Source organism: Lepidochelys kempii, chromosome 13 (assembly GCF_965140265.1).
Source record: "Lepidochelys kempii isolate rLepKem1 chromosome 13, rLepKem1.hap2, whole genome shotgun sequence".
Taxonomy (NCBI): Eukaryota; Metazoa; Chordata; order Testudines; family Cheloniidae; genus Lepidochelys; species Lepidochelys kempii.
Window position 1 is genome coordinate 19994900 of NC_133268.1, and position 27178 is coordinate 20022077.

The window sequence follows — 27178 nt, forward strand, 5'->3', positions numbered from 1 at the left end:
GGGCGGGGCCCGCTGCGCCCCGGCCACGCCCGCTCCCCGCCCCCAGCGCCTCCCCCGAGCCGGGAGCTGCAAGCCCCTTCCGCTGAATTGCCCCTGGGGGGCTCCGCTTCCCTGGCACAGGGCGGGCCTCAAGAGAGGGGGCTGGGAGAGAGACCGTGTCAACCCCTGACCCCCCAGCTCCCCCGACCCCCGCCGCTCTGTGCCGTCTCCCCTCACCCCCCAGGTGCCCCGACCCCCGCCGCTCTGTGCCGTCTCCCCTCACCCCCCAACTGCCCCGACCCCCGCCGCTCTGTGCCGTCTCCCCTCACCCCCCAACTGCCCCGACCCCCGCCGCTCTGTGCCGTCTCCCCTCACCCCCCAACTGCCCCGACCCCCGCCGCTCTGTGCCGTCTCCCCTCACCCCCCAACTGCCCCGACCCCCGCCGCTCTGTGCCGTCTCCCCTCACCCCCCAACTGCCCCGACCCCCGCCGCTCTGTGCCGTCTCCCCTCACCCCCCAACTGCCCCGACCCCCGCCGCTCTGTGCCGTCTCCCCTCACCCCCCAACTGCCCCGACCCCCGCTGCTCTGTGCCGTCTCCCCTCACCCCCCAGGTGCCCCGACCCCCGCTGCTCTGTGCCGTCTCCCCTCACCCCCCAGGTGCCCCGACCCCCGCTGCTCTGTGCCGTCTCCCCTCACCCCCCAACTGCCCCGACCCCCGCCGCTCTGTGCCGTCTCCCCTCACCCCCCAGGTGCCCCGACCCCCGCCGCTCTGTGCCGTCTCCCCTCACCCCCCAACTGCCCCGACCCCCGCCGCTCTGTGCCGTCTCCCCTCACCCCCCAGCTCCCCCGACCCCCGCTGCTCTGTGCCGTCTCCCCTCACCCACAGCTCCCCCGACCCCCCGCTGCTCGGTGCTGTCAACCCTCACTCCACAGCTTCCCCAACCCCCAGCTCCGCGCCGTCAGCCCTCACCCCACAGCTCTCCTGAGCCCCCTGCCTTCAGCTCCATACCTGTCACCGTGAACCCTCAGCTCCATGCCTCTCACCCCCTTACCACAGCTCCCCAGCACCCTCTGGCCCCTCACTGTAGTTCCTTGGACCCCAGAACATACTTGCACACTCTCCACAGCCCAATGCCTACCAGCCCCCTTGCCACATCCTCCTGGTACTCAGCATCCATCAGCCCCCTCGCTGCATCCTCTGGTGCCCAGCACCCAGCACCCACCACCACCCCACCACATCCCTGTGGTGCCCAATGCTCACCAGCGCTTTCACCGCATCCCACGGGCACCCAATGTCCACCAGCCCATTCACGGCATCCAATGGGTGCCCAATGCTGACCAGCCCCTTCATTGCAACCCGCTGGTGCCCAACACCCAGCAGCCTCTGCTGCATTCCCTTGGTGACCAACGCCCAACAGCCCCTTCACCACATCTCCCTGGTGACCAACACCCACGAGCCCCTTCACCTCATCCCATGGGTGCCCAACACTCACTAGCCCAGCGCTGCGTCCCCCTGGTGCTCAGCACCAGCAACCCCCTTGCCAAATCCCTGGGGAGTTCAGAGCCCACCTCCTCATTTATATCAGCTCCTTGAAGCCAACTAGCTACCTTGCTGCAGCTCCTGGAGCCCCTCATTCCCAAGTGTAATCATTATGCAGTGGAAGTGCCTCTCTCCATGGCCCCTACAGCCCTTGCCAGCCAGTTCCCTTGCTGCAGCCCATGGGGCTCAACACTCACCAGCGCCCTCCCTGCAGTCTACAAACCAAGGACTGTTTGCACAATGATTTTGAATAGTGAATAAAATTTGAACAATGTGGTGAATTCTCCATCACTTGAAGTTTTTATAGCAAGACTGGCTACATTTCTAATAGAGATGCTATAGCTCTGACAGAAGTTATGGCTTGATGCAGAAATTATTGGGTGAGGTTCTTTGTGTAATGCAGGTCAGATTAGATAATGATATCTTTTGACTTTAAAAATCTATGAATATCTTAATCTTAACTATAGCAGAGCTGGTATTCTACTATAATGGGAAATGACTGCCTAGGGAGGAGTACTGCAGAAAGGGATCTGGGTGTCATAGTGGATCACAAGCTAAATATGACAGGTTTCAGGGTAGTCTGTATCCGCAAAAAGAAAAGGAGCACTTGTGGCACCTTAGAGACTAACAAATTTATTTGAGCATAAGCTTTCGTGAGCTACAGCTCACTTCATCGGATGCATGCAGTAGAAAATACAGTGGAGAGATTTATATACACAGAGAACATGAAACAATGGGTGTTACCATACACACTGTAACAAGAGTGATCAGGTAAGGTGAGCTATTACCAGCAGGAGAGCGGGGGTGGCGGGAACCTTTTGTAGTGATAATCAAGATGGGCCATTTGAGTCAACAGTAAGCAAGACATGGGAAGTTTCAGAGTAGCAGCCATGTTAGTCTGTATTTGCAAAAAGAAAAGGAGTACGTGTGGCACCTTAGAGACTAACAAAGTAATTCTTCTGCTCTACTCCATGCTGATCAGGCCTCAACTGGAGTTCTGTGTCAAGTTCTGGGTACCCCATTTCAGGGAAGAGGTGGAAAAATTGGAGAAAGCCCAAAGGAGAGCAACAAAAATGATTGGAAGGGAAGTTGACAAAATTGGGTTTGTTTAGTCTGGAGAAGAGAAGACTGAGGGGGGACATGATAACAAAAGTTTTCAAGTACATAAAAGGTTGTTATAAGGAGGATGGAGAAAAATTGTTCTCTTTAACCTCTGAGGATAGGACAAGAAGCAATGGGCTTAAATTGCAGCAAGGGAGGTTTAGGTTGGACATTAGGAAAAACTTCCTAACTGTCAGGGTGGTTAAGCACTGGAATAAATTGCCTAGGGAGATTGTGCGATCTCCATCATAGAGATTTTAAAGAGCAGGTTAGACAAACACCTGTCAGGGATGGTCTGCCACAGACCCTGCCCCCACTCCACTCCTTCCTGCCCCCTCCTCTGAGCCTGCCATGCCCTCACCCCTCCCGGTCAGAGCCTCCTGCACACCACGAAACAGCTGATGGGGAAGGAAAGAGAGGTGCTGATTGGCGGGGCTGCTGGTGGGTGGGAGGTGCTTTGAGCAGGCGGGTTGGGGGAAGCTGATGGAGGGTTTCTGACATATTACTGTGGCTCTTTGGCAATGTATATTGGTAAATTCTGGCTCCTTCTCAGGCTCAGGTTGGCCACCCCTGCTCTAGATAATACTTAGTCCTGCCAGGAGTACAGGGGACTGAATTAAAAGACCTCTTGAGATCCCTCCACTACAGTCCTATGATTCTATGATTATATAAATATGGAGCAAGGAGCAATCTTTGTTACTGCTGTATGCTGTAAACAGGAACCTGGTATTATTCATTTCTTGGGGTTAACTTTGTAATGGAAGAATCAGAGCCAATCAAGGATTAAAGGAAGGGAGAAGAGAGAGTAAATATGTCTCTTCTGACTCCCTCTTAGGGTGACCAGAAGAAACGGACAAAATATCGGGACACATGGGGGAAGCAAAAAAAAAGCGTTCAGAGCCGAGTTGCCAAAGCAAAACAAAAAGCAAAAAAACGCCGGAGTGGCCAAAGCTGCAACATCGGGACAAATGGCATCCCAACCATGCATCAGTCAGGACACGGAACAAAAAACTAAAAATCGGAACAGTCTCGATTTTATTGGGACATCTGGTCACCCTACTCCCTCTTCTGCTAATAACAGAGGGGAGCTCCCACTTCTCCTGGGCTGACGTGGTGAGCCCTGCCCTTCCTCTTGCAATTAGCTTTAGCCTCTGGAGATAGTGTTCATGAACTACACCAGTCACACTGGTTCTCTTGTGCGAATAATTGAGCATCTTCCCCAGTGGCAGCTTGGAGCACATTCACCCCAGTGGCCAGCCTGTACTCCGCTCTGATTTCATGGCCTGCTGGAGAGTTGGTGGCTCCTCCATAGGGACATGAGCCCAAGTATGTACCTGGTGCAGTTCACAAACTCCCCTGACACCTGTCCTTTGTGCAGCAAGAGGGAGACCTTAGTGCACATTTATGTATGGCACATCAGATTGCAGCCCTTCTTCCAGCTTCTCCAGAACCTCTTACTGAGATTCTAGCTCCACTTTTCCCTACACCTTCTCATTTATGCACATCCCATCCATGGGCCCACAAAGTTGTGAGACCTCCTCCTTGTCACCTTTATCCTGGCGCTGGCCAAGATGGCCATCCATCACACCAAAAGGAGGAAGCTGGATGGTGGGGTGCTGTGCAACTGTGAGGCTTATTTCTGATCCCTTGTTATGTTACGCCTGCGAGCAGAGGTCTTCTGGGTAGCATCCATTGACTCCTTAGATACCTTTAAGGAGCAGTGGGTGCTGTTGGGAGTTCTCTGCTCAGACTGCCCTTCCAGTTCCCTGATTTTTAACCTTTAACCGTAACTCCTGTCCCCCTTTTTTCATTTGTTGTCCCCACAATTTACTTGGGTTCAATGGCCCTTCTCCACTGGTTAAGGGCCATTAACTTTGGGCAAGCTAAGGTCCTCTGTCGCCCAATAACCATAATAGGTTGGTGCACATTCAGGAGAAGGTTGACTGGATGGGAAAGCAGAGGGATAGGAAACAGGGCTGCTGGGCTCTACTTCCAGCTCCCAGAGCAGAGCCTGAAGGGATGGGGGTGGTTCCTAGGGCAGAGACAAAAGGGCTTCAGCGTCCATACTCCCGAGTTCTGGGCCTCAAAGTGACTGCCTCATGCAATCAGGATGATACTCATCCGATTGGATATTTAAATATATGTAAACTGGTATGCAAAATAGGTGGAGGCGCTGGGGCTGCTGGGAAATTGTTGCTCCAGCCCTTAATGCACGGCCCTGTTCCGGTGGCTGACTCTGAGGCAGCCCGCAGCGATGAACAAGAGAACTGCCCGCACCGCCTCTTGAGTGGGGAGGGGCGGAGCCAGTGGAGGGACCACGCCCCTGCGGCCGCGGGAGGCGGGAGGGGCAGCGGTTTCTATAAGACCATGTGACGATAACCCCGCCCCTTGTTTCCGGTGTGTGGAGAGGAGGCGGAAGTGAAGCGGAAGTGTCTTTGGAAAAGCGCCGGGAGAGAGCGGCTGGAGTCATGGAAGAATGAGCGCGCCCCCTGCCCTGCTGCTCTAGGGCGCCATGGAGACCGTGCAGCTGCGCAATCCGCGCCGGTGAGGGGCTTGGGCTGTGGGTGTCGGGACTAGGGGTTGGGTCATGGGAGGTTGGGGGATGAGGGGAGGTGTGGGTCGGTCTGTGGAGGGATGAGGGGAGGTGTGGGTCGGTCTGTGTGAGGTTGAGGGTTGCCGGGGGGGGGTCGGTCTGTGGGAGGCGGGGGGGATGAGGGGAGGTGGGGGTCGGTCTGTGGGAGGTGGGGGAGGGAGATGAGGTGGGTGGCGCTGTGGGAAATGTAAATAAAAAACCTGCCCACTGAAAGGTTAAATCCTCTAAAATCAGCTCAGGTTCATAAGTGACTCATCCCTTAGATATACCAGGTTTTCCCAGAGAGAGCAGGGAGCCGTGGGATGGGTGACATAGCAACCAGCGTCACAGGACTCTTGTCCGCAGGCTAAAAATTCCCTCAGGCAGCATGTATCACTACAGCTTCACTAATATTGGTGCATGGACCCTATTGCAGTGGGAGTGTTAGATTTATCCAGGTAATTGTTATACTTGGGCTCCGTACATATTACATTTATTTTCCTTCAGTTGTTTATCATCCCTTGATGAATTTCTAACACTCCCACAAGTCATAGAAAGCTAAGAATAGGATTCAGAGTAGCAGCTGTGTTAGTCTGTGTTAGTAAAAAGAAAAGGAGTACTTGTGGCACCTTAGAGACTAACAAATTTATTAGAGCATGAGCTTTCGTGAGCTACAGCTCACTTCATTGGATTCATACAGTGGAAAATATAGTGGGGAGATTTTATATACACAGAGAACATGAAACAATGGGTGTTACCATACAGACTGTAACAAGAGTGATCAGGAAAGGTGAACTATTACCAGCAAGAGGGGGGGGGGGGACAGGACTTTTGTAGTGATAATCAAGGTGGGCCATTTCCAGCACTTTACAAGAACAGTAGGAGGGGAAATAAATAAGGGGAAATAGTTTTACTTCGTGTAATAACACATTCACTCCCAGTCTTTATTCAAGCCTAAGTTAATTGTAAGAGACTTCAAGACTTTTCCGTAGGTTAAATATTACACAAGAAAGATGTAACCTGGAGTAATTGCAAACTACTTAATGTAAATGTGGTAAGCAGAACATAAAAATAGCCATTCTGGATCCATCTAGCCCAGTATCCTGTCTTCCGACAGTGGCCAATGCCAGGTGCTTCAGAGGGAATGAACAGAACAGGTAATCATCAAGTGATCCATCTCCTGTTGCCCATTCCCAGCTTCTGTCAAATAGGGGTTAGGGACACCAAACCTTGAAAACAAAAGCCACATATCTTTCAGCAAAGATACCTCTATATAAGGCATCTGTCTTATGACCATCAAACAGGTATGTTAAAATTGTGACACTGTTCAGGATGGTAGAAGATTCAGAAGATAGTCGTCTTTCCCTGAGGCATTTACAGTCTAAACAGACAACCAAACACACAGTGGGAGACCCAAAGAAATGTTTTATAACCCTCTTTTAAGAATATTTTTTTTTGCAGTTTTAAGGAAACAAAAAAAAAATCAAAATATCTCTGATATACAAGGTACCAAGAAAAATAATTTTTTTAAAAAAAGCTGGCTACAATTATAGAAAGAAGCAAAGAAAAACTGGTCTCATCTTATCGTACCTCTTTACTGTAATCCAGTAGGGAAGACTACACTGGCTGGGATACTGATGTATCTACAATTTTTCTTTTGTATGAAACATCAGTTAATTAGGAGAGTATGGTGCTTGGAGTTGTTGCTAAATTATTTTGTTGAGGGAAACAAACCTGTGGACTTTCCTGTTGGTGGTAAATTCTGTGCTACGCAATGAAATAACTGGCTATGTCTGTTTAATTGATTAGTCACAAATAAATTTCAGTCTACATTTCTGTGCATCCAGAAACTGAATATTTCTGGACCTTGATATACTAAGTCTGTCAAGTGGTGATGATGATTTAGAGACTCTCTTCTCCTTAAGGGAGTACCTAAGGGTTTTATTTTATTGTTATACACGTGCACACACATGAACTCCATCATACCTTTCATAATTGCCATGTCTTATCTGACATTTGGGAAAATTGGCTTCCCAACAAATGAGCACTTAGAGATCAAGGAGGTATGCACTTTAAAAATACCTTAGAAACAATTCTGCCACACTTGTGGTGGCCGTTGCAGGTGATTGTGGTAATTTTCTGTTTCCATTAATGTACATCTCTTGTGACATTACACACAGTGTTATCTTTTAGGTTAGATCTGCTTGGTCCACATGTTCTTAGAATTTTTCAGTTTTCTTATGTCCATTTGTAAGATTGAGGAACTTGAACAAAAGAGGGGGAGAGATGGAGACTAGCTGTAGAACACCATAACCAATGGCAACACTTTGAATGAATGAGGGGCATCAAATTGCTTTAAAGAGAACCCCAGGGGGGTAGAAGCCTGGAATATTAAAACATTAATTGGTTTTTGTTTTTTTGCCACTAGATTAGTTTAATAGTGGGATCAGGCTTGCAGAGATGGGAATTTGTGAAAACAATGTTAGCATAATTGGGCCTCCACCCTTTGAGGAAACCCTGTCAAGTTGTGGAAAAACAAATGACTCAAACCTTTTCTATTGAAAAATGGAAGCATAAGTCTTGCATTCAAAAAACAAAAACCCCTCACCTTTTGTATTAAGAGATGTCAAGTCTGCTGTCAGGTTCTTTTTGAATTGGTTTTGGGGGGGGGAATCAGGCATAATTAGTCAATAATGAATTAGATGTTTAATTGCAGATGTCTCTCAATAATAAGTTATACATCAGTAAAGGTCACTATTGCATGTATATTTGGCAAAAAGTGAAATTATGTTAGTTCTTTGCACTCTTGGCTATTCCATTAAATGGTCAAAATGTTTAGTTGTAGTGCAAACTAATTAGCATGATGACAAGATGTTTGTTCTTTACAGTTATGCACAGAACCTTGTATACTGTTACTTATGTCCCTCAGTGTTCTTTATCTTATTTGTGTCAGCTACAGCAGTATCTGTTGGATGTGAAGACCAGTTATATCTTGGGATTTCAGTGAAACCTTTGAATAAAGCTGTTACCTTCCTATCATTTCACTGCAGGCTGTACTTGAGCAACCCGAGATAGGGGATATTTTAGAGGCATCTCAGCAATTGAATGAAGTTTCAGTTTGTCAAAATACTATCTGTAGCTTGCAGCTGCTTCTAACGGTATATTTGAATGATGAAGTGAAGAGGCAGCTTCCTTTGTTCTGTGGTGTAGATAGCAGTTGTTTTCTTTAAATGATGGAGTAACATTTCTACTAGTAGAAATGTGCATTTATTATATAACTGTTTATGCAAACATTTAACTATACTTGACCCAGATGGAGTGGGTGTCCATACAGTGTTGGAGTGTTCGTGTCCATACAGTAATGCTGGTTTTATAGTTTCAACCCTCTCTAAAAATGTACAGTGTAAAATATAGGATATTCTAAATGAATTGGCTCACTCATCATTGATTCAGAACTTTTTAGTAATGATGAAATAAAACTTGAATTTCTGAGTTCAGAATCTGAGTATTCTGGTGGTGTCTGTAGAAACAGAAGTTAAGATGCATCCTATGAAGTGAGCTGTAGATCATGAAAGCTTATGCTCAGATAAATTTGGTTAGTCTCTAAGGTGCCACAAGTACTCCTTTTCTTTTTGCGAATACAGACTAACACAGCTGCCACTCTGAAACCAGAAGTTAAGTTGGCTTCTAATGAACTTATGTAGTGCCTGGATTTTCTAAAATTCTAGCTTGATACTTAATGGTTGGGTCTCATTCTAGATGCTTTTTTTAGTATAGTATCTGTCCTTTAGATTTCCACATTTCACACTGCTTGGAAATGGTGACTTATATGGTGACTATTTACTGATTTTTTTTCTTTCAAACAAGTAACGTACTGTTGGTTTAATGCCTATCTTTGCAGAGAAGCTAGTGACTACTTTCAGTATTTCGCCATTTCCTGAGTCTGCTTGTTTGTAATATTTTCTTCGTTTCAGGAAGCCATTGTATATAACGCATGGGTGTACTGCTTCTGCTATATTGCTTTTGTATATAAACATAATAGAAAATGAGCACAGCATGGCTTCTATTCCTGGTTTTCAAAAACTTCATCAAAGCTTTTTACATTTTGTACTAGCGTCTGATGAGCCACCTTAGTATCACAAATACAAAAACTGTATTTGCTGTCTTGATGTGTAGTAACTCCAGCTCATAGAAGCCATCAGATGTTTATTTGTAAGTTATAGGCTTACACACATACTTCATCCTAAACATGGTTTAAGTGTGGGAATCAAAATTGGCTGATAACGGGGTTGTGCTTGACTTTTGGATCCACAACTGGGCTGTTTTGGGTTTAAATGGAGACAATGTATCTTTTCCTGTGGCTATTATATGTCACTTAGTGGATTCTAAAGGATTGGTTTTAAGAACTTATGGCCTTATGGAATATTCGGAACCTTGTAGTGATTGTATGTAGCGTATGTTAAAAGTAACCTGCAAAGACCAGCTTTGTGCTTTTCTTGCTGTTTTGTGATGATTGAGAAGGTTTATTTTAAAATTGAAAGAGCATAGGAATCTTTAACTCAGGCATCTTTGCTCCTAAGTGTTTCAACTATAGGAAACTTAAGCAGTTTGACTAAAAATCACTTTCTATCTCAGTTAATGAGATTTCCGTTTCATTAATTTTTTTTTTTTTTTGGTCATTATCCTACCAGTTCTCCAGTCATTCATAGTCTTCCAAGATGTACAAAATCTGAATTTAAAATGTGAAAAATAAGCAAGGAAAAGACCTCCCCCAACAAACCTTTTCTTTGTGCATCACAAAGCACCCCCCCCCCCAAAGGCATGAAAATAAATTTAATGTTTGTGTGGGCTCTTGGTACAAGCTTTGTGTAGACATCATGATGTTCAAATGGTGTGGAAATGATCCTGAATATATTCTGATACTACATAGAATATCAGAGTTGGAAGGGACCAAGGACCAGGACCAGTCCCCAATGTTTGCCCCAGATCTCTTAATGGCCCCCTCAAGGATTGAACTCACAACCCTGGGTTTAGCAGGCCAGTGCTCAAACCCCTGAGCTATCCCTCCCCCCATTGAACTACTTACTGTTTCCTGCCACTGAGAGGAAATGTAGATCTTTGTGCTTGATAAAACGCTGCCCCCCTGTACTACCTTTTGTAGTAATAAGAAATAGCACTACCTGGTGTTCTGATTGTGCTAAATGCGGTTTACTTCACACTACATCTAACCACTGTATTTTATTCCTCAAGCAGACTAAATTTTATATTGTAAGATAAAATGTATTTTTGTCAAATTATCAGAGTTGCATGGTTTAAAATGAGTTTTACTTAAAGTTCTGTTCTCAGAAATAACCAAATTACAGAATCTTAAACTCTTTGATTTCTACATCTTTATATGTATACAGGCAGCTGAAGAAATTAGATGAAGATAGTTTGACAAAGCAACCAGAAGAAGTATTTGATGTACTGGAGAAGCTGGGAGAAGGGTGAGTGTCTGAGACAATGTGGAGAATGTAAACCTGTCCAAGAACATATACACGTAATGGCCAACTATTTGTGAAGACCTGTTGTGTTTTTTTTGTTTTTAACAGAGAAATTTTTTTTGAGGCCGGTGGCATTTTGAATATATTTCTTGCAATTGAAGCACCTACATCTAAGCTCTGAGTTGTGTAAACACCAATTTTAAACTGGGGAACTGTTAAAAATGCTTGAAGGGACACTCAGGAAATAAAATCTATATTTTTTTTGATAGAGCCCTAATATAAACAAACTTTTTACTAGATAAAACAATAAAGACAGTATCAAAACTCTTTTATAGACATATGTACTGCTAGTTCAGTATTTCAAGTCAGTGAATGGGAGTGTTGGCTTTGGAGCTGCATTTTTAATGATACCTTTTAGCAGTGACCTCAATTTGAATCAAAGTAGACAAAGAATCAGCATTCCTAGTGGAAAGTATTGGGAATCAGAAAACATAAGTAGTTGTAAATTGTCTAACATTTTTTGTTATCAACTCTTAATTCAAATATTAAAATGTAGAACATAAATTAAGTAAAAAGAAAAGGAGTACTTGTGGCACCTTAGAGACTAACCAATTTATTTGAGCATGAGCTTTCGTGAGCTACAGCTCACTTCATCGGATGCATACTGTGGAAACTGCAGCAGACTTTATTTATACACAGAGAATATGAAAAAATACCTCCTCCCACCCCACTGTCCTGCCGGTAATAGCTTATCTAAAGTGATCATCAGGTGGGCCATTTCCAGCACAAATCCAGGTTTTCTCACCCTCCACCCCCCCACACAAATTCACTCTCCTGCTGGTGATAGCCCATCCAAAGTGACAACTCTTTACACAATGTGCATGATAATTAAGTTGGGCCATTTCCTGCACAAATCCAGGTTCTCTCACCCCCTCACCCCCCTCCCAAAAACCACACACACAAACTCACTATCCTGCTGGTAATAGCTCATCCAAAGTGACCATTCTCCCTACAATGTGCATAATTAAGGTGGGCCATTTCCAGCACAAATCCAGGTTTTCTCACATCCCCCCCACCCCCATACACACACAAACTCACTCTCCTGCTGGTAATAGCTCATCCAAACTGACCACTCTCCAAGTTTAAATCCAAGTTAAACCAGAACATCTGGGGGGAGGGGGGGTAGGAAAAAACAAGAGGAAATAGGCTACCTTGCATAATGACTTAGCCACTCCCAGTCTCTATTTCAGCCTAAATTAATAGTATCCAATTTGCAAATGAATTCCAATTCAGCAGTTTCTCGCTGGAGTCTGGATTTGAAGTTTTTTTGTTTTAAGATAGCGACCTTCATGTCTGTGATTGCGTGACCAGAGAGATTGAAGTGTTCTCCGACTGGTTTATGAATGTTATAATTCTTGACATCTGATTTGTGTCCATTTATTCTTTTACGTAGAGACTGTCCAGTTTGACCAATGTACATGGCAGAGGGGCATTGCTGGCACATGATGGCATATATCACATTGGTGGATGTGCAGGTATACGAGCCTCTGATAGTGTGGCTGATGTTATTAGGCCCTGTGATGGTGTCCCCTGAATAGATATGTGGGCACAATTGGCAACGGGCTTTGTTGCAAGGATAACCTGGTGGCTGAACTTTGTGACTTTGTGCTTACCCATAACTATTTCACATTTGGGGACAATGTATACCTTCAGATCAGCGGCACTGCTATGGGTACCCGTATGGCCCCACAGTATGCCAACATTTTTATGGCTGATTTAGAACAACGCTTCCTCAGCTCTCGTCCCCTAAAGCCCCTATTCTACTTGCGCTATATTGATGACATCTTCATCATCTGGACCCATGGAAAAGAAGCCCTTGAGGAATTCCACCATGATTTCAACAATTTCCATCCCACCACCAACCTCAGCCTGGTCCAGTCCCCACAAGAGATCCACTTCCTGGACACTACAGTGCTAATAAACAATGGTCACATAAACACCACCCTATACCGGAAACCTACTGACCGCTATTCCTACCTGCATGCCTCCAGCTTTCACCCTGACCACACCACACGATCCATCGTCTACAGCCAAGCTCTGCGATACACCGCATTTGCTCCAACCCCTCAGACAGAGACAAACACCTACAAGATCTCTGTCAAGCTTTCTTACAACTACAATACCCACCTGCTGAAGTAAAGAAACAGATTGATAGAGCCAGAAGAGTTCCCAGAAGTTACCTACTACAGGACAGCCTAACAAAGAAAATAACAGAACGCCACTAGCCGTCACCTTCAGCCCCCAACTAAAACCCCTCCAACGCATTATTAAGGATCTACAACCTATCCTAAAGGATGACCCAACACTCTCACAAATCTTGGGAGACAGGCCAGTCCTTGCCTACAGACAGCCCCGCAACCTGAAGCAAATACTCACCAACAACCGCATACCACACAACAGAACCACTAACCCAGGAACTTATCCTTGCAACAAAGCCCGTTGCCAATTGTGCCCACATATCTATTCAGGGGACACCATCACAGGGCCTAATAACATCAGCCACACTATCAGAGGCTCGTATACCTGCACATCCACCAATGTGATATATGCCATCATGTGCCAGCAATGCCCCTCTGCCATGTACATTGGTCAAACTGGACAGTCTCTACGTAAAAGAATAAATGGACACAAATCAGATGTCAAGAATTATAACATTCATAAACCAGTCGGAGAACACTTCAATCTCTCTGGTCACGCAATCACAGACATGAAGGTCGCTATCTTAAAACAAAAAAACTTCAAATCCAGACTCCAGCGAGAAACTGCTGAATTGGAATTCATTTGCAAATTGGATACTATTAATTTAGGCTGAAATAGAGACTGGGAGTGGCTAAGTCATTATGCAAGGTAGCCTATTTCCTCTTGTTTTTTCCTACCCCCCCTCCCCCCAGATGTTCTGGTTTAACTTGGATTTAAACTTGGAGAGTGGTCAGTTTGGATGAGCTATTACCAGCAGGAGAGTGAGTTTGTGTGTGTATGGGGGTGGGGGGGATGTGAGAAAACCTGGATTTGTGCTGGAAATGGCCCACCTTAATTATGCACATTGTAGGGAGAATGGTCACTTTGGATGAGCTATTACCAGCAGGATAGTGAGTTTGTGTGTGTGGTTTTTGGGAGGGGGGTGAGGGGGTGAGAGAACCTGGATTTGTGCAGGAAATGGCCCAACTTAATTATCATGCACATTGTGTAAAGAGTTGTCACTTTGGATGGGCTATCACCAGCAGGAGAGTGAATTTGTGTGGGGGGGTGGAGGGTGAGAAAACCTGGATTTGTGCTGGAAATGGCCCACCTGATGATCACTTTAGATAAGCTATTACCAGCAGGACAGTGGGGTGGGAGGAGGTATTTTTTCATATTCTCTGTGTATAAATAAAGTCTGCTGCAGTTTCCACGGCATGCATCCGATGAAGTGAGCTGTAGCTCACGAAAGCTCATGCTCAAATAAATTGGTTAGTCTCTAAGGTGCCACAAGTACTCCTTTTCTTTTTGCGAATACAGACTAACACGGCTGTTACTCTGAAACCCATAAATTAAGTAAGAGAAGAATTAAATTGTTGAGAATAAAAATGACCATTTCAATTGTTGGGCGTTACACACAGTAGCCCTTTTGTTTTTCTGGTTTTTAATGTACAGGTTATAGCTAGAAAACATCACCTCGTTACTGAAGTATAAAAACCAGAAATTAATTGTAAACCAAGACACAGAGGCAAGCAAAAAATACATAACACTAGAATAGCAAGAGTGGGAGGCATATTTCCCCACAAAGTGTAGGAGGGGAAAAAAAATACTTCCCTACTCCTAAGTGGAGAACCTGAAGAGTTGTATTAATGCTGAACATTGAAAACTGAAACTTAAAACGTTTTCCTTTTCATCTTAAAACCCCTTGTTGGAAGTTCAGTGGAGTCTAGGGGGAAGATGCTAACTAGAAGAAACATAAAAGTTAAGGTTAGCTTGCATTCTGATGCTCCGGCTCTTCTTTTTAATCCTATACTGTGACTGAATAAGATATGTTGAACAAATCATGAGAGACAACTTCTGTAAACTTAGTAGTCTATTTCAAGATGAACCCATGAAACTGACACTACACTAGTGCCCTGTAATAATATCTAGTTCTGGCAAAATGGGTGGACTGTAAATTCTTACTAACTGGCATCCAGTTAAACAGTTAAGTGCTGTGTGAAATTCTAAAACCGCAATAACTGAATACAGTGTTGAAGTCTAAACCTCTCACAGTGTACAAACTAATGCTGGAAAAGTTTTTCTTCATCAAGATAGCTGGAACATATTTGGTCTATTTGAATTACAGTATATCAGTGGAGACAGACAACTGTGTTTGAGACAAGATTTAGGAATAGTTATAGTAGAGACTAATGTTGGAGGAGAGGTTGGTAATAAAAAACGGAGAGCCTCAGAAAAGTAAATTCTTATGTTAATTCTTTTGTATTTATTTATAGTTTTATAAGAAATTATAACTTATTTATTCCAAGCCCTGCTGTCTCAAAGGAAATTTCTTATTCAGATCCTCTTGTTCATTGAAGCAATAACTTGATTTAATTTTTGGGGTGAGAGGGTTATCCAAATACCTTGATTTTGTAGAAAAACGTAATATTGGAGTGTAGGGGCAAACCCATCTTATTTCTTTGTCTTTCTAATTTGCTTATCTCGGAACATCTTATACAATGTTTACTGTGTGGTGCTGTGAAATAGAGACTTTCTTGGCTACGTCTCCATCAAGCCCTGAAGATTTCTCTATATTGTGGTCAGAGCCGTGTCTTGTGAGAATCCATGCTGCATTAATTCATCTAGGAACAAAGTCCCTGTGTTATCCTATTTTTTCCTGCATCTTTGAAACTATTGCAGTGCTTTACTTCCGTCTGAGATAATCTGGACACCATCCCTGTACCTCATGAATTAGATGGATATAAGTGACAGTTGGGTTTACTTCCCTGTTGCCTGCAAATTTATTGCCATGACATCCACTCATTTCTCAAGAGTTGTTCTGTATGCATTATAGGAAATTGTTGCTGTACCTTATTTGGAAATGGATGAAAACATAATTTTAAACATGCAAAATATGAAACTCCTATACCATGTGCCTATATATAAAAGTATGTAGCATTCCTCAAGATGGCCTAAAGCTCTGGGATGAGGACTGTGATTGACAGCTTCACTCCTCTGGCACAATGGAACTCAATAATAAGAATAAAGTTTGTTATGTGGGAGACGGAACTTTCTCGGGGCTGGTCCAAGACACTGGAATGAACTTGATCAGACACTAAGGACCATCGTAAACCTCACCACCTTCCGTTCCAAGTTCAAAGCTCACTTTTTTCACTTTGCCTTCTCTAATATAAACATATATCAACAGATATATCTTGTATTCAAACAGACAGAAAAAGCTACCAGAAGAAGACACTCCAGTGCACATGTTTCTCCCTCTGGGGAGAGGATGAGAGAACCAACAAGTGACAGATGTATAGTCATGTTGTTCAGTTACTATGGTGATGAGCATGATATAAAAACCTGTATAGACCAGTTTTTTACTGCACCTCAGTTAAATCTATATTGAAAATAGTTTAGACAAATGAGTTTGCTGGAGTTTGGGTAAAAAGGTGTATTTAAGGTTATTGGGAATGGTGATTAGCATCTTTCCTAGGTATTTCTCATTGTTACTATAGCACCAGGAGCTTGTAGATTAACTGAAGTTTTGCAAATACTCCTGTTTTATTATGTCCAAGTTGGATGCGGTGTTCAAAAAATCAATTATTAAGATATTCTTAGTAGGAGAGGTCATTAAACAATGTTCCCTTTTTTCCAGATTATGATGCACCTCTAAGTGTAAACCAGAAAGTGTGCCAGTTTTTAACCTGTTGTATTGCTTGTATTTAGTATTTCACATTTTGATTGTTACAGATCCTATGGGAGTGTATTCAAAGCTATTCATAAAGAAACAGGTCAAGTTGTTGCAATTAAACAGGTTCCTGTTGAGTCTGACCTGCAGGAGATCATAAAAGAAATATCCATAATGCAGCAATGTGACAGGTAAGTGCATGCAATTAATCCCATCTGCAACCCCTTAAGAAAAGTATTGCATGTGATCTGCTTAGCAGTTGAATCTAGGAAACACTGTGTTGTATTAAACACTTCTCAGAAGTGAGACCAGCTGTTGGACTGAGGTGGACTAGTCAACATTTATCAGAGACATGATTTACATTACGTTTTTTTAAAAATATTCTTATGCTGGCTTCTCCTCAGTCTAGTTTAATAGACTATCTACATTTGTTTACAATAAGTGCCATTTGGAAAACTGAAAGAGCAGGCGATGTATGCATGTTTTTTTTTTTTTGTTTTTTTCTTTCTCTTTCTCCCCCTCCCTTCCCCCCACCACCTCAGTATGCCTCCACCTGAGTTCCACTTATGTGTTTCACTTTACATATGTACAGGCTAGTGTGCTGTCTGCAAAGGTGACAGAATTCTCATTTGCAGAGCCATCACTAGCGTGTGCAGATTTTTGTGCATTAAAATATGTGACTAAGTTGGAGGACACTCAAAATTCCTCTTGCACAAGTAGGGTGGTTGTATTATGAAAGACCAGGCCCTGTGTATCTCCCACTGATTTCACTCATTTCCTTTGAAAAAACTGTCTGAGCAGAAAAGCTTATGAAGAGATCATATACACAACTGCCCTCCTGCTACAAAAGTGTTTCCCTTGGTTAAATATTTAAAAGCCACATACCATTTCTAAGTCCTTACTTAGTCTAGTGTTAAGCCTCCAGTCTGAGGAACTTTATTTTTTAAACTGCAAGCAAGCAACAAAGCTTAATATGAATAAGATTTGCAGTACTAAAACATGGACACAATGATTTATAATTCTGCTGAGTACACTTCTACAGCTGTTCCCTCTTCCTTCTGGTAATCGTTGTCTGACTCAATAAAATGTAACTTTTTTAGAACCAGTTCATAAAGTATTCTGTGAATTAATTTACAAAATTCATTAGGCTTCTTTGAGTGTTTTCTTTTTAAAAGAGAGAGTAGAAGGCCTAAAATGGGACCTTTCATTTTGCCCAACTGCTCGACACTTGTGAGCAGTAGGGATAGTGAATCATGGAATAGCTCTGTTCTCTGCACAAACATTCTGGGGAGACTCCTACATGGTGACTAACTCTTCTGATATCAACATTTAAATTCTTATATGAGAGAGTGTCATTCATAGAGCAGAGTAAGTTTATTTTTGGTCCATTTATAACTGTTCCATTTTTGACAGCTTTTGGCTTCTTTCTAAAGGACAGAGGGTCATTCTCATGATTTGATATGTTAATATAGAGTAGCTTATTGCTTCTTGGGCAGCCAGGTAGTAGCTGTAGATAAGATAAACTGATCTAGTGTACTGTAAAGACCTAACTCTTATTAGATTAGTAAAATGCATCATGTCTCGGAACTAAATTGCAGAACTGGGAGGAATGGTTGTTATGGTATTTAAGAGGAAATCCCCAAATGCAGGATATGAGCATTTCCTGCACTCTTATATCAGCCTGAAGTCTGGGATCCCAAGTCTGACCCTGAACTCTTAGCGTCTTTTTTTGGCTGTGCTTTATATTGTGCTCCTATTTATAAAATTGCTTTAATCAATAATATCTGACTCTCTCTCTAATTTTTCATAGTCCCCACGTAGTCAAGTATTATGGCAGCTATTTTAAGAACACGGACCTGTGGATAGTCATGGAGTATTGTGGAGCTGGATCTGTGTCTGATATAATTCGATTACGAAATAAAACAGTATGTCCTTTCCCCTTACAATCCATATTTATACAATGCCGTGTTTTAAGTATCCATTCTAAATATTACATATTATAGTAAGTAGCTTTGTAGTAGTCTATGTGTAGTTCTTTGGCCTGATTTTTCCCGAGCATCCTGAGCTCTCATTAGCTGTCCTGTGAACTGCAAGTGCCCAGCACTCCTAAAAACCAGGATGTTTAGCTAGGTAGCTAACTTCATCCTTCAAGTTTAATGTAATGTTTTCTGATTAAAATGATCTGTATGTCTGAAAAAATAGAATACTGATTTTTTTCAGTGCTGGGATTTTTATAGCTGACCTTGTCTAGTCACATTGGTCATGTAATAGCAAGTTACCTGTGAAAGGGCCATGCACACGAAATACATGAAGGGAGACCAAGTAAACCAGTTGTACTGTGTATAGATAATACTATATCTTGGTAACTGGAACTGCCTAGAATTTTCTGCTAGTTGGTATGGGAATCTAGTATTTGTATTTCAAGGAAATGTCTGTCTTCAGCATGAGATACCAATCTAACTGCTTTTTTTTTTTCCCTTTAGTTGACAGAAGAGGAAATAGCTACAATAGTACAAGCAACCCTCAAAGGACTAGAATATCTGCATTTTATGAGGAAAATACACAGAGATATCAAAGCTGGAAATATATTATTAAATACAGAAGGACATGCTAAACTTGCAGATTTTGGGGTAGCAGGCCAACTTACAGTGAGTAAAATTGTTACTTGGGTTGTGTATGTAGAAATGTCTCATTCAGCCTACAGGTACAAGTGAAACACTTACTGGAGAGATTATGCTAAATTCAATTGTTTAGCACTACATGAATGCATTGCACATGCACTGCAGTGGGGCCCAGAGGAGGGACAGGCGGGCTGACACTCTGGCTTTCTTGTTCAGAGAACTAAAGCACCAAAACAGTTGTGTGTAGTAGCACATACTGTAGTAACATCTACTGTTTTCTACTGAGTCCCCACACAGCTCTGCCAGTGCATCTAAATCCTGATGTGCAAAATTCCTTATTTCAGTCTTAACTGAATCATTTTTGTGTATAATCTTTAGGGAGAGTGTTATTAATGAATAGCTAGCAAAGTTGTTCCTTCTGCTTGCCAAATTGTCTGTTCTTCTGCTCTCTTCTCCCCCCCCCCACCTTCCATTTTAGGATACCATGGCAAAACGGAACACAGTTATAGGAACCCCATTTTGGATGGCTCCAGAAGTGATCCAAGAAATAGGGTATAACTGTGTAGCAGATATCTGGTCACTGGGAATCACTTCAATAGAAATGGCTGAAGGAAAACCACCATATGCAGATATTCATCCAATGAGGGTAAGGACTGAGGCCTCTTCAAATATAGCTCTCTTGCAGAATGCAGGTAGCCTCTGTTGGCAGTTAGCTGAATAAACATTTTATAAGATGCTATCTAGCTTTTAACCTAGAGAAAATGAGCAAGCTCTTTTTTTAACCTGTGCTTTTTAATATTTAGTAAAATAGGGAAAAAAAATATTCAAAGGAGAATCTGTCAACTCGATTCTTTTGTGTCAAGGCATGCGAAATTACCAGATTTGTTCAGAATATGCATGCGTGGAAATGGGTAGTCTTGAGTTTGATCCAAAGTGAATCTTTTTGTCACAACCACCAGTAAACACAATTTTTCAGGTCATCATCATAGCTTATTGGTCCAAAATCTCAGCCAAGATCTGGTGTTATCACTTATCTCGAATAGTTCCTTGGGAGTACAGCATGTTGCTAGAGGACAATGTGTCAGTCAGTGCTCCAGTCTTTGCTTAGGGTCTCCACATTTGCCTGTGGGGTCCATTCCTCCGCTTCCACTTGGTCATATTGTTTCCAATCTTTGCCATCCTAATTCTCACTAGATTTAGTGTACACCAGTGTTTTTGTTCGAGGTCAGTTCCTGTAAGGAGATGTTCTGAAGGAACAAGATCATTGGTAATTCCCACCATTTTGTTACTCCATTGCTTTCCACCGTGGTATTTTTGGGTAAGGGACTTTTCAGAGGCAAACCTCTTTTGGGAGTTCCATCCCTTGAGTGGTGGAATGTGTCCATGCAGTGGGTATCCTGTATTACGCACCTGTTTTTCTCTTTCATTTTTAGTAAAGGACTTTTAGTGGTTTAAAATAGCAGATGTCACCCTCTATGCAAAATAGTGGCTTTGCCATAGGAGGAAACGTGCGGAGTACAAATCCCTTGCTCTCTTCGGAGGGGAATATACATAGCATTGGCATAAAGACTTGAGAAGCCACAGAGGGTTTTGGTACATGAATAACTTTGCAAGGGTCTGTCTCTATGCTCTGATCTATGTCTGTTCTGTGTTTTTTATCTTAAAGATTTCCAAAATCAGTTAACTCTAGAACAATACTTATTTTATTTTTATTATCAGGCAATTTTTATGATTCCTACAAATCCTCCTCCAACATTCCGGAAGCCAGAACTCTGGTCAGACAACTTTACGGACTTTGTAAAACAGTGTCTTGTGAAAAGTCCTGAACAAAGAGCAACTGCTACACAGCTTCTCCAGGTTTGCTGTTTGTTACCTGGGGTGCTTTCAGAGGGTATCGGAGGGAGTTCTTAACTAAACAAACCGCAGTGCAGGCAATGAGTATTTGTGCAATTTGAGATGTTGGTTTCCCTTCGTGCTTCCCCTGTACAACTTGTACAGTGTAAGATCAAGTTGCGTGAGGTTTTTAAACCTTTAGTTTCTTCCCTAGAAATTAGACCGTCTCCTACTTTCTGTTCCCATACTCGTACACACATCTTTGTGCCCCCAGGCTTTTGTCAGTGTTTCAAGATTTTGAGAGAGAGAAATCCTGGCACTTACTATTAAGCCATACAGTTTATCCCTTAACTGACCCTATGCTTAGAAAAGAGCCATATCTGATTATGTTATGTCAAAGTCCTCCATTTCCTAGCTATCCCAATTTGCCTCTAGTTGTTCTGTGACCTCAGAGCAGGGGTGGGCAAACTTTTTGGCCGCCACATCAGGGTTCCAAAACTGTATGGAGGACTGGGTAGGGAAGGCTGTGCTTCACCAAACAGCCTGGCTCCCATCCCCTATCCGTCCCCTGACCCATCCAAGCCCCCCTGCTCCTTGTCCCCTGACCGCCTGAGGCCCTGCCCCCATCCACACCCCTGCCCCCGACAGGCCGCCTTCTTATCCCACGCTTATCCAACCGCCCCCCATGTTCCCCGTCCTCTGATCCCACCCCCCGCGAACCTCTGCCCCATCCAACCCCCTAGCCCCCTTACCATGCAGCTCAGAGCAGCATGTCTGGCAGCCGCACTGCCCGGCTGGAGCTAGACACACTGCTGAGCTGCCCTCCATGAGCATGCAGCTCCGCTGTCCAGAGCACTGTCTGCGCGGGGGCGTGGCTGCAGGGGAGAGGAGACAGCGGGGGAGGGGCTGGGGCCTAGCCTTCCCGGCCAGGAACTCAGGGGCTGAGCAGGATGGTCCCGCAGGCCGTAGTTTGCCCACCTCTGCCTCAGAGGCTACTACATACAGAGATCCAAGCAAAGCTAATCAATTTCTAAAGCACTCTCTGCGTTTTAATAACTAACCTTCCTTTTGCTGTCTTTGAGCTGATGGAGGTTACCTGCCCTCTGCACCATGTTAGAGGAGCCCTAGTTTTTTCCTCTAAAGTACCTCTTCCTTTCCATGACAGAGGTGCATCTTGGTTCCTGAAGCATTATCAAGGGATTATCTCTATGGCTTTTCAGTTGATCCTTAGAATGTCAGAAGCAGAAGGCAAATAACGAAGGCAGACTGTTGGCCTCTTATTGGAAAGCGATAGCCATAGTGTTATCTTGGGTGTCATGAATTTATCTCATTTCTAGATATGACAGTTCAGAAATAAAGTATGAATGCAGGGTCATACAGGAATGCCCTTTTAGCGTGACTCAGTATGGGTCTCTCATTCTCTATCACTAAAAGGGTAAATTATGAAATAAAAGTTTATAGAGTTTTTACTTGGTTGTGTACACCAACTGTAATTCAGCAGGGATAGGCATAGCTCTGGGTAACAGCGTTTTACTGCTTTGTCTTCATATTTGCTGCTTATAAAATATATCTACTTTTTTAGCATCCATTTGTTAAAAGCGCAAAAGGAGCGTCAATCCTGCGGGACTTGATTAATGAGGCAATGGACGTTAAACTGAAACGTCAGGAAGCACAACAGCGTGAATTGGATCAAGATGATGAAGAAAACTCAGTGAGTGTTTAATGGACACAATCACTTTAAAATACTGATGCTGATATATGTGCTAGTAGGTGCCTTTCCCAAACTGCTCTAAAGTAGTCCACATATGTGGTAGAGTCTAAAATTCCAGCTGATGTCATTGTTTGTATTATCATAACACCTAGGAGCCCTAGTCTTGGATTAGGACCCCACTGGCTGCTTTAACACAGAAATTAATAATAATACTACATAGTGTTCAGCTCAGTCACTGATTCCAGCGTTGATTTTTTCCTGGGTTTTTTAGCTTAGGACTGCTCAACTCATGTCCTGTAGCTGCTCTCTATTAGCCCACTCCCACCTCCTTTATATTCAACCGTATTGAGCTACTTGCCTTAGTGAGTCAGCAGAACGTAGACACAACACCTACCACAGGACAGTTACTAGCCCAAGAAAATACTTTTAAAGATATGTAATAAATTTGTAGAAGACTTCAAATATATTTTCCCGTCTGGATTGAGTTTTTCCTATAGTAGAGAGGCCTTTTGTTTGTAGTCTTTGATGTGTTCTATTTTGCCATATAACACAAGTATGTTGTTTTCTTCATACCATCTTCCTGATTTAGAAACCCCTTTATAGAAACTTCATACTTACAATAAGAAACAGACACAAATTTAAGGAGAGGGGATGTGTGCTTAGACTTCTTTTGATGGTGCAGTGCTGTGAGCTTGAGTTCTGTGCTTTTTTTCAGTCCAGAGTTGCAGACTAAGTAATTGCTTGTTCAGATGCTACGTTTTGACTTTTGAATAAGTGTTGTAGTGTGAGTGGTGGTTTTTCAAAAGCCAACTTGAAGCATGCTCCGTCAGTTTCAACCTGACTGAATAAAATGGACAACAGACGGTTATTCTATAGAGCAAGCCTCTTCTGAAACTAGATTTGAATAGCATGCTTTGCAATGAAATATAGGTTTGTTAAATGCAGTGTTTCCTCACTGTGAAGTTAGGGCTGCATTGTGCTTTGGGATGGAAGTAATCTTTACTCACAGTGTCAACATGATATTGACTTTAAGGTTATGTGCAGCTGCTTATGTGTCTGAATTGTGATTGCATCACTGACAGCTGATGCCAGATAGTTGGAGGTGGAAGGATTCCTCTAGTGTAAATGTTTTCCTGTGGCCTCTCTGCCCTGCCACATTACCGCTGCTAGAAGGGAAGAGTTACCAAGAGCTTCCGTGGCACTGTAGGTTTTCTGCTGCAGCGTCTCACAATGCTGGAGGGGGAGTTTATTGCCCACCTGCAGTAAAACTTCATCCCCTCCCCCCCCCATTAACTTTTGAAGTTCATCCTTTTCCCAGTCTTCTCGGTTTGGTGTTCAAGAGGTTCGGCTGTGAACTACCAGCACCCTTAGTGGGACAGAGGCCTCAGACATGGAGGCACTGGAGGAGGGCAGGGTGGGACACCATGTTGACAGTGGTGAGACCTTGTATTGTAGCTCTGTGAGACGTGTGCGCGTTAGCCCTGTGACACTAGCTTGGATCACAAAGGCCACAATCACATATACACAGCAACTGGGGGCTTACCACTTATAACAAGTGGCCTTGTGAACATCATGGATGATTTTTTTTATGAAATTCACGGCAGTGTCAAGTATTGATATCCCTCCCCCCAACCCCGAATATGCATGGCCGCTGAGTCCTACCCTCCCCCACCAAACTGCTGCGATTTTTTCAACAGCAGGGAGGTAGAAGTGGGCATCTGTGTGCACTTGTCTCTTGCTTAGTGCAGCTCATAGCACCCGGCAGGCCTTGTGTTGGAGCTATAGTTTGGGGGCGGACTGGATTTGGTGACCAGTTTTATGCAAGGCACAGTAGTCAGCACCACAACTGCTTGGAACATGTGCTACGAACCACACCGAGCACAAGATCGTACATGCTCACTTCTGCTTCCTTGCTATTGGGAAAACTGAAGCAATTTGTCCTTGTCCTGCTCCCTTCTGACCTTTAAAGCTGTACAGCTCCCGGGCTTTTACTGTGCTATACCCAGCAAGCCAGCCTGCCTAAAGGCCAGTGCCTGAGTGTTGCTTTCTCTCTAAAGACTGTGAACAGCATATTGCCAGCAGTTACAAATTACCACACTGCTCTTTCTAAGCAACCACCTTTATTCTTAAGGTAAACGCATTACAGAGAAAACAGAAGTTTCTATATGCATGCTTAAAGCTTACCAGAGGTCACCCCTCAGTCTTTCTATCTTAGCAGGGCCCCAGGTCTTTGCAGACTTTCCACAAGGGTTGGGATCCCCTTTGCTCAGAAGGTCCTGTCCATTTGCTGGATCAGAGAGAAGGGTCAAGAGTCAGTTTAAATGCAGCGTTTTTATACCAAAAGCTCTTTCTTTGTCTGTTAGCCTCTGGAATACCAACTTTGAACTAGTATGTGCAAGCCTCCCTGGGGTTGGTACCTCTTTAGTTTTTACAATCTGAGTGTTTCACCTTAATCACCGCGCACTATTTTTAGTTCGTGGTGAAGCTGTGCAACCCTCCTCCCTCTGGAGTTTTGTGCAGTCCCTGGCCCACAATGTTACACAACCCAATCATAACTATCATACAGTATGTTCTCCCGAAGATGCTGCGTGGGATTGCAATATCTGTCACAATGTTAATGTGTGGTAACAAATGGAAAAAAATATTCTCTGAAAAAAATGACTGGGTTTGATTTTAATGTACAGTTCTTTTTCTTTTCTTTTTTTAAAGGCTTGCAAATTCAGTTTATTTCAATTCCTTAAGAGTTTATTACTAGTGATGAACTATTTTAAATCTCAGCTTCTAAAGTTTGGCATTATCTCTTCAGCATGCACACACACACTATAGACTAGACTGAATACTGCTGCCATCTAATAACTGTTCAGTGATCTCTAGATAATTTCAGAATGGAATTTTAGGTCAACTGTATCTGGCAATCTTTGGGCTTGTCTACACATCTATGCTGCAGGGATCGATCCACCGGGGGTCGATTTAGTGGGTCTAGTGAAGACCTGCTAAGGCGACCGCTGATTGCTCCCCCATCAACTCCGGTACTCCACCGGAATGAGAAGTATAAAGTAAGTCGCCGGGAGAGTTTCTCCCATCGACCCAGCATGGTGTAGACACCACAATAAGTCAACCTAAGTTCACGTAGCTGGAGTTGCGTAACTTAAGTCGACTTAACCCCATAGTGTAGACCTGCCCTTAGAGACAGTAAGGGCTGAATGAGTATTGCGACTTAATTACTCCTAGTGATAGGCCATTGGGTCAGGGCTCAGATGCCAGCTGGCTGTGTTGGGACGCTTGTACTGCTAATATTGCTCTTATGTAGTTAAGTGGAAGACTTCAGTCTGCAAAGTGGTCATCCCAGCATATTTCTAACAATAGATAAAGCTAGAGGAAAAGGAATGGAGAAGATCTTTCATTACCCATTTGGGAATAGGAAGGAGAGAACAAAAGGCATAATTCGTTACATCTTGCTGACCTTACAAAAATTTTGTAAAACTCTGATACCAAAGAAATATTGGAAGTTGGTACCAGTTCCCTTTGAATGTTGCCAGTCTTTTTTATTTAATAAAAAAAAAAAAAAGAAGATAACTCTGATCAGTAAATGCATGTCTTGCATCCTCCTACAGGAAGAAGATGAAACAGATTCGGGTACCATGGTGCGGACAAGTGGAGATGAGACTGGTACTATAAGAGCTGCCAGTACAATGAGTGATGGAGCCAATACCATGATAGAACATGATGGAACCCTGGAATCCCAGCTGGGTACAATGGTAATAAACACGGAAGAAGAGGAAGAAGAGGGGACCATGAAGAGTAAGAACTCCTTATTTTTAATGATTATATAGTCCCTAATTCACACACAGATGAAAATGCAAAGGTTGAAGTGGGGAAAAACACATGAATGTCTGTGGTCAAAAAGTACAGTGAGGCCATAGTAGGATAAAATGTCAGCAGAAGGGAGAAAGCTAAATGTAACGGAAAGTTAAGATTATTACAATAAATGTCTTCTGTATGGCAGCTAAGGATGTTTTAATTACAGTGAGTAATAGCTTTCAGCAAGCTGCTCTGCCAATGGGACATATTAGTTTTATGGTAATTTTATGTACTTTCACTATGCTATTTATTGTAGATACTCTTAATGTTGCTCTAACTTCCCTTGACAAAAAATACTAAATAATTATAAATTACTAGTTAAACTCCATCCTGGGTTTTCTAACTTTGAATTCAGTTAATGGTTTTTCTATTATGGCATGTCAGCCTCACTTCCTGTTTCTAAGGAGATGTGCTGTCTGAAGTTACTAGGTGCTCTCTGTTGTCCTGGTTCCACTCAGTAGATGCAAGCATTTTATTAGAGAGATTTTACTTCTAAAAAGTCAAGTAGTATTGGTTATTTGTATTGTGAGTGTGCCTTGGGTTCCCAGTCATGAATCAGGGCCCA

General features: G+C 43.3%; 1 protein-coding gene across 2 annotated transcripts in view; it reads left to right on the forward strand.

Moving 5' to 3' along the window:
• The first annotated feature begins 5003 nt into the window (after positions 1-5003).
• The window catches only part of STK4 (serine/threonine kinase 4), a 77013-nt gene continuing 54838 nt past the window's right edge, over positions 5004-27178 (forward strand). For both annotated transcript variants that reach the window (XM_073309684.1, XM_073309685.1), the window contains exons 1-9: positions 5004-5165; positions 10599-10679; positions 16650-16778; positions 18398-18512; positions 19071-19235; positions 19687-19854; positions 20928-21065; positions 22624-22752; positions 26367-26553. In XM_073309684.1, coding sequence (XP_073165785.1) covers positions 5134-5165; positions 10599-10679; positions 16650-16778; positions 18398-18512; positions 19071-19235; positions 19687-19854; positions 20928-21065; positions 22624-22752; positions 26367-26553 — 1144 coding nt within the window. In that variant the 5' untranslated portion in view covers positions 5004-5133. The remainder of the gene's footprint in view (positions 5166-10598; positions 10680-16649; positions 16779-18397; positions 18513-19070; positions 19236-19686; positions 19855-20927; positions 21066-22623; positions 22753-26366; positions 26554-27178) is intronic.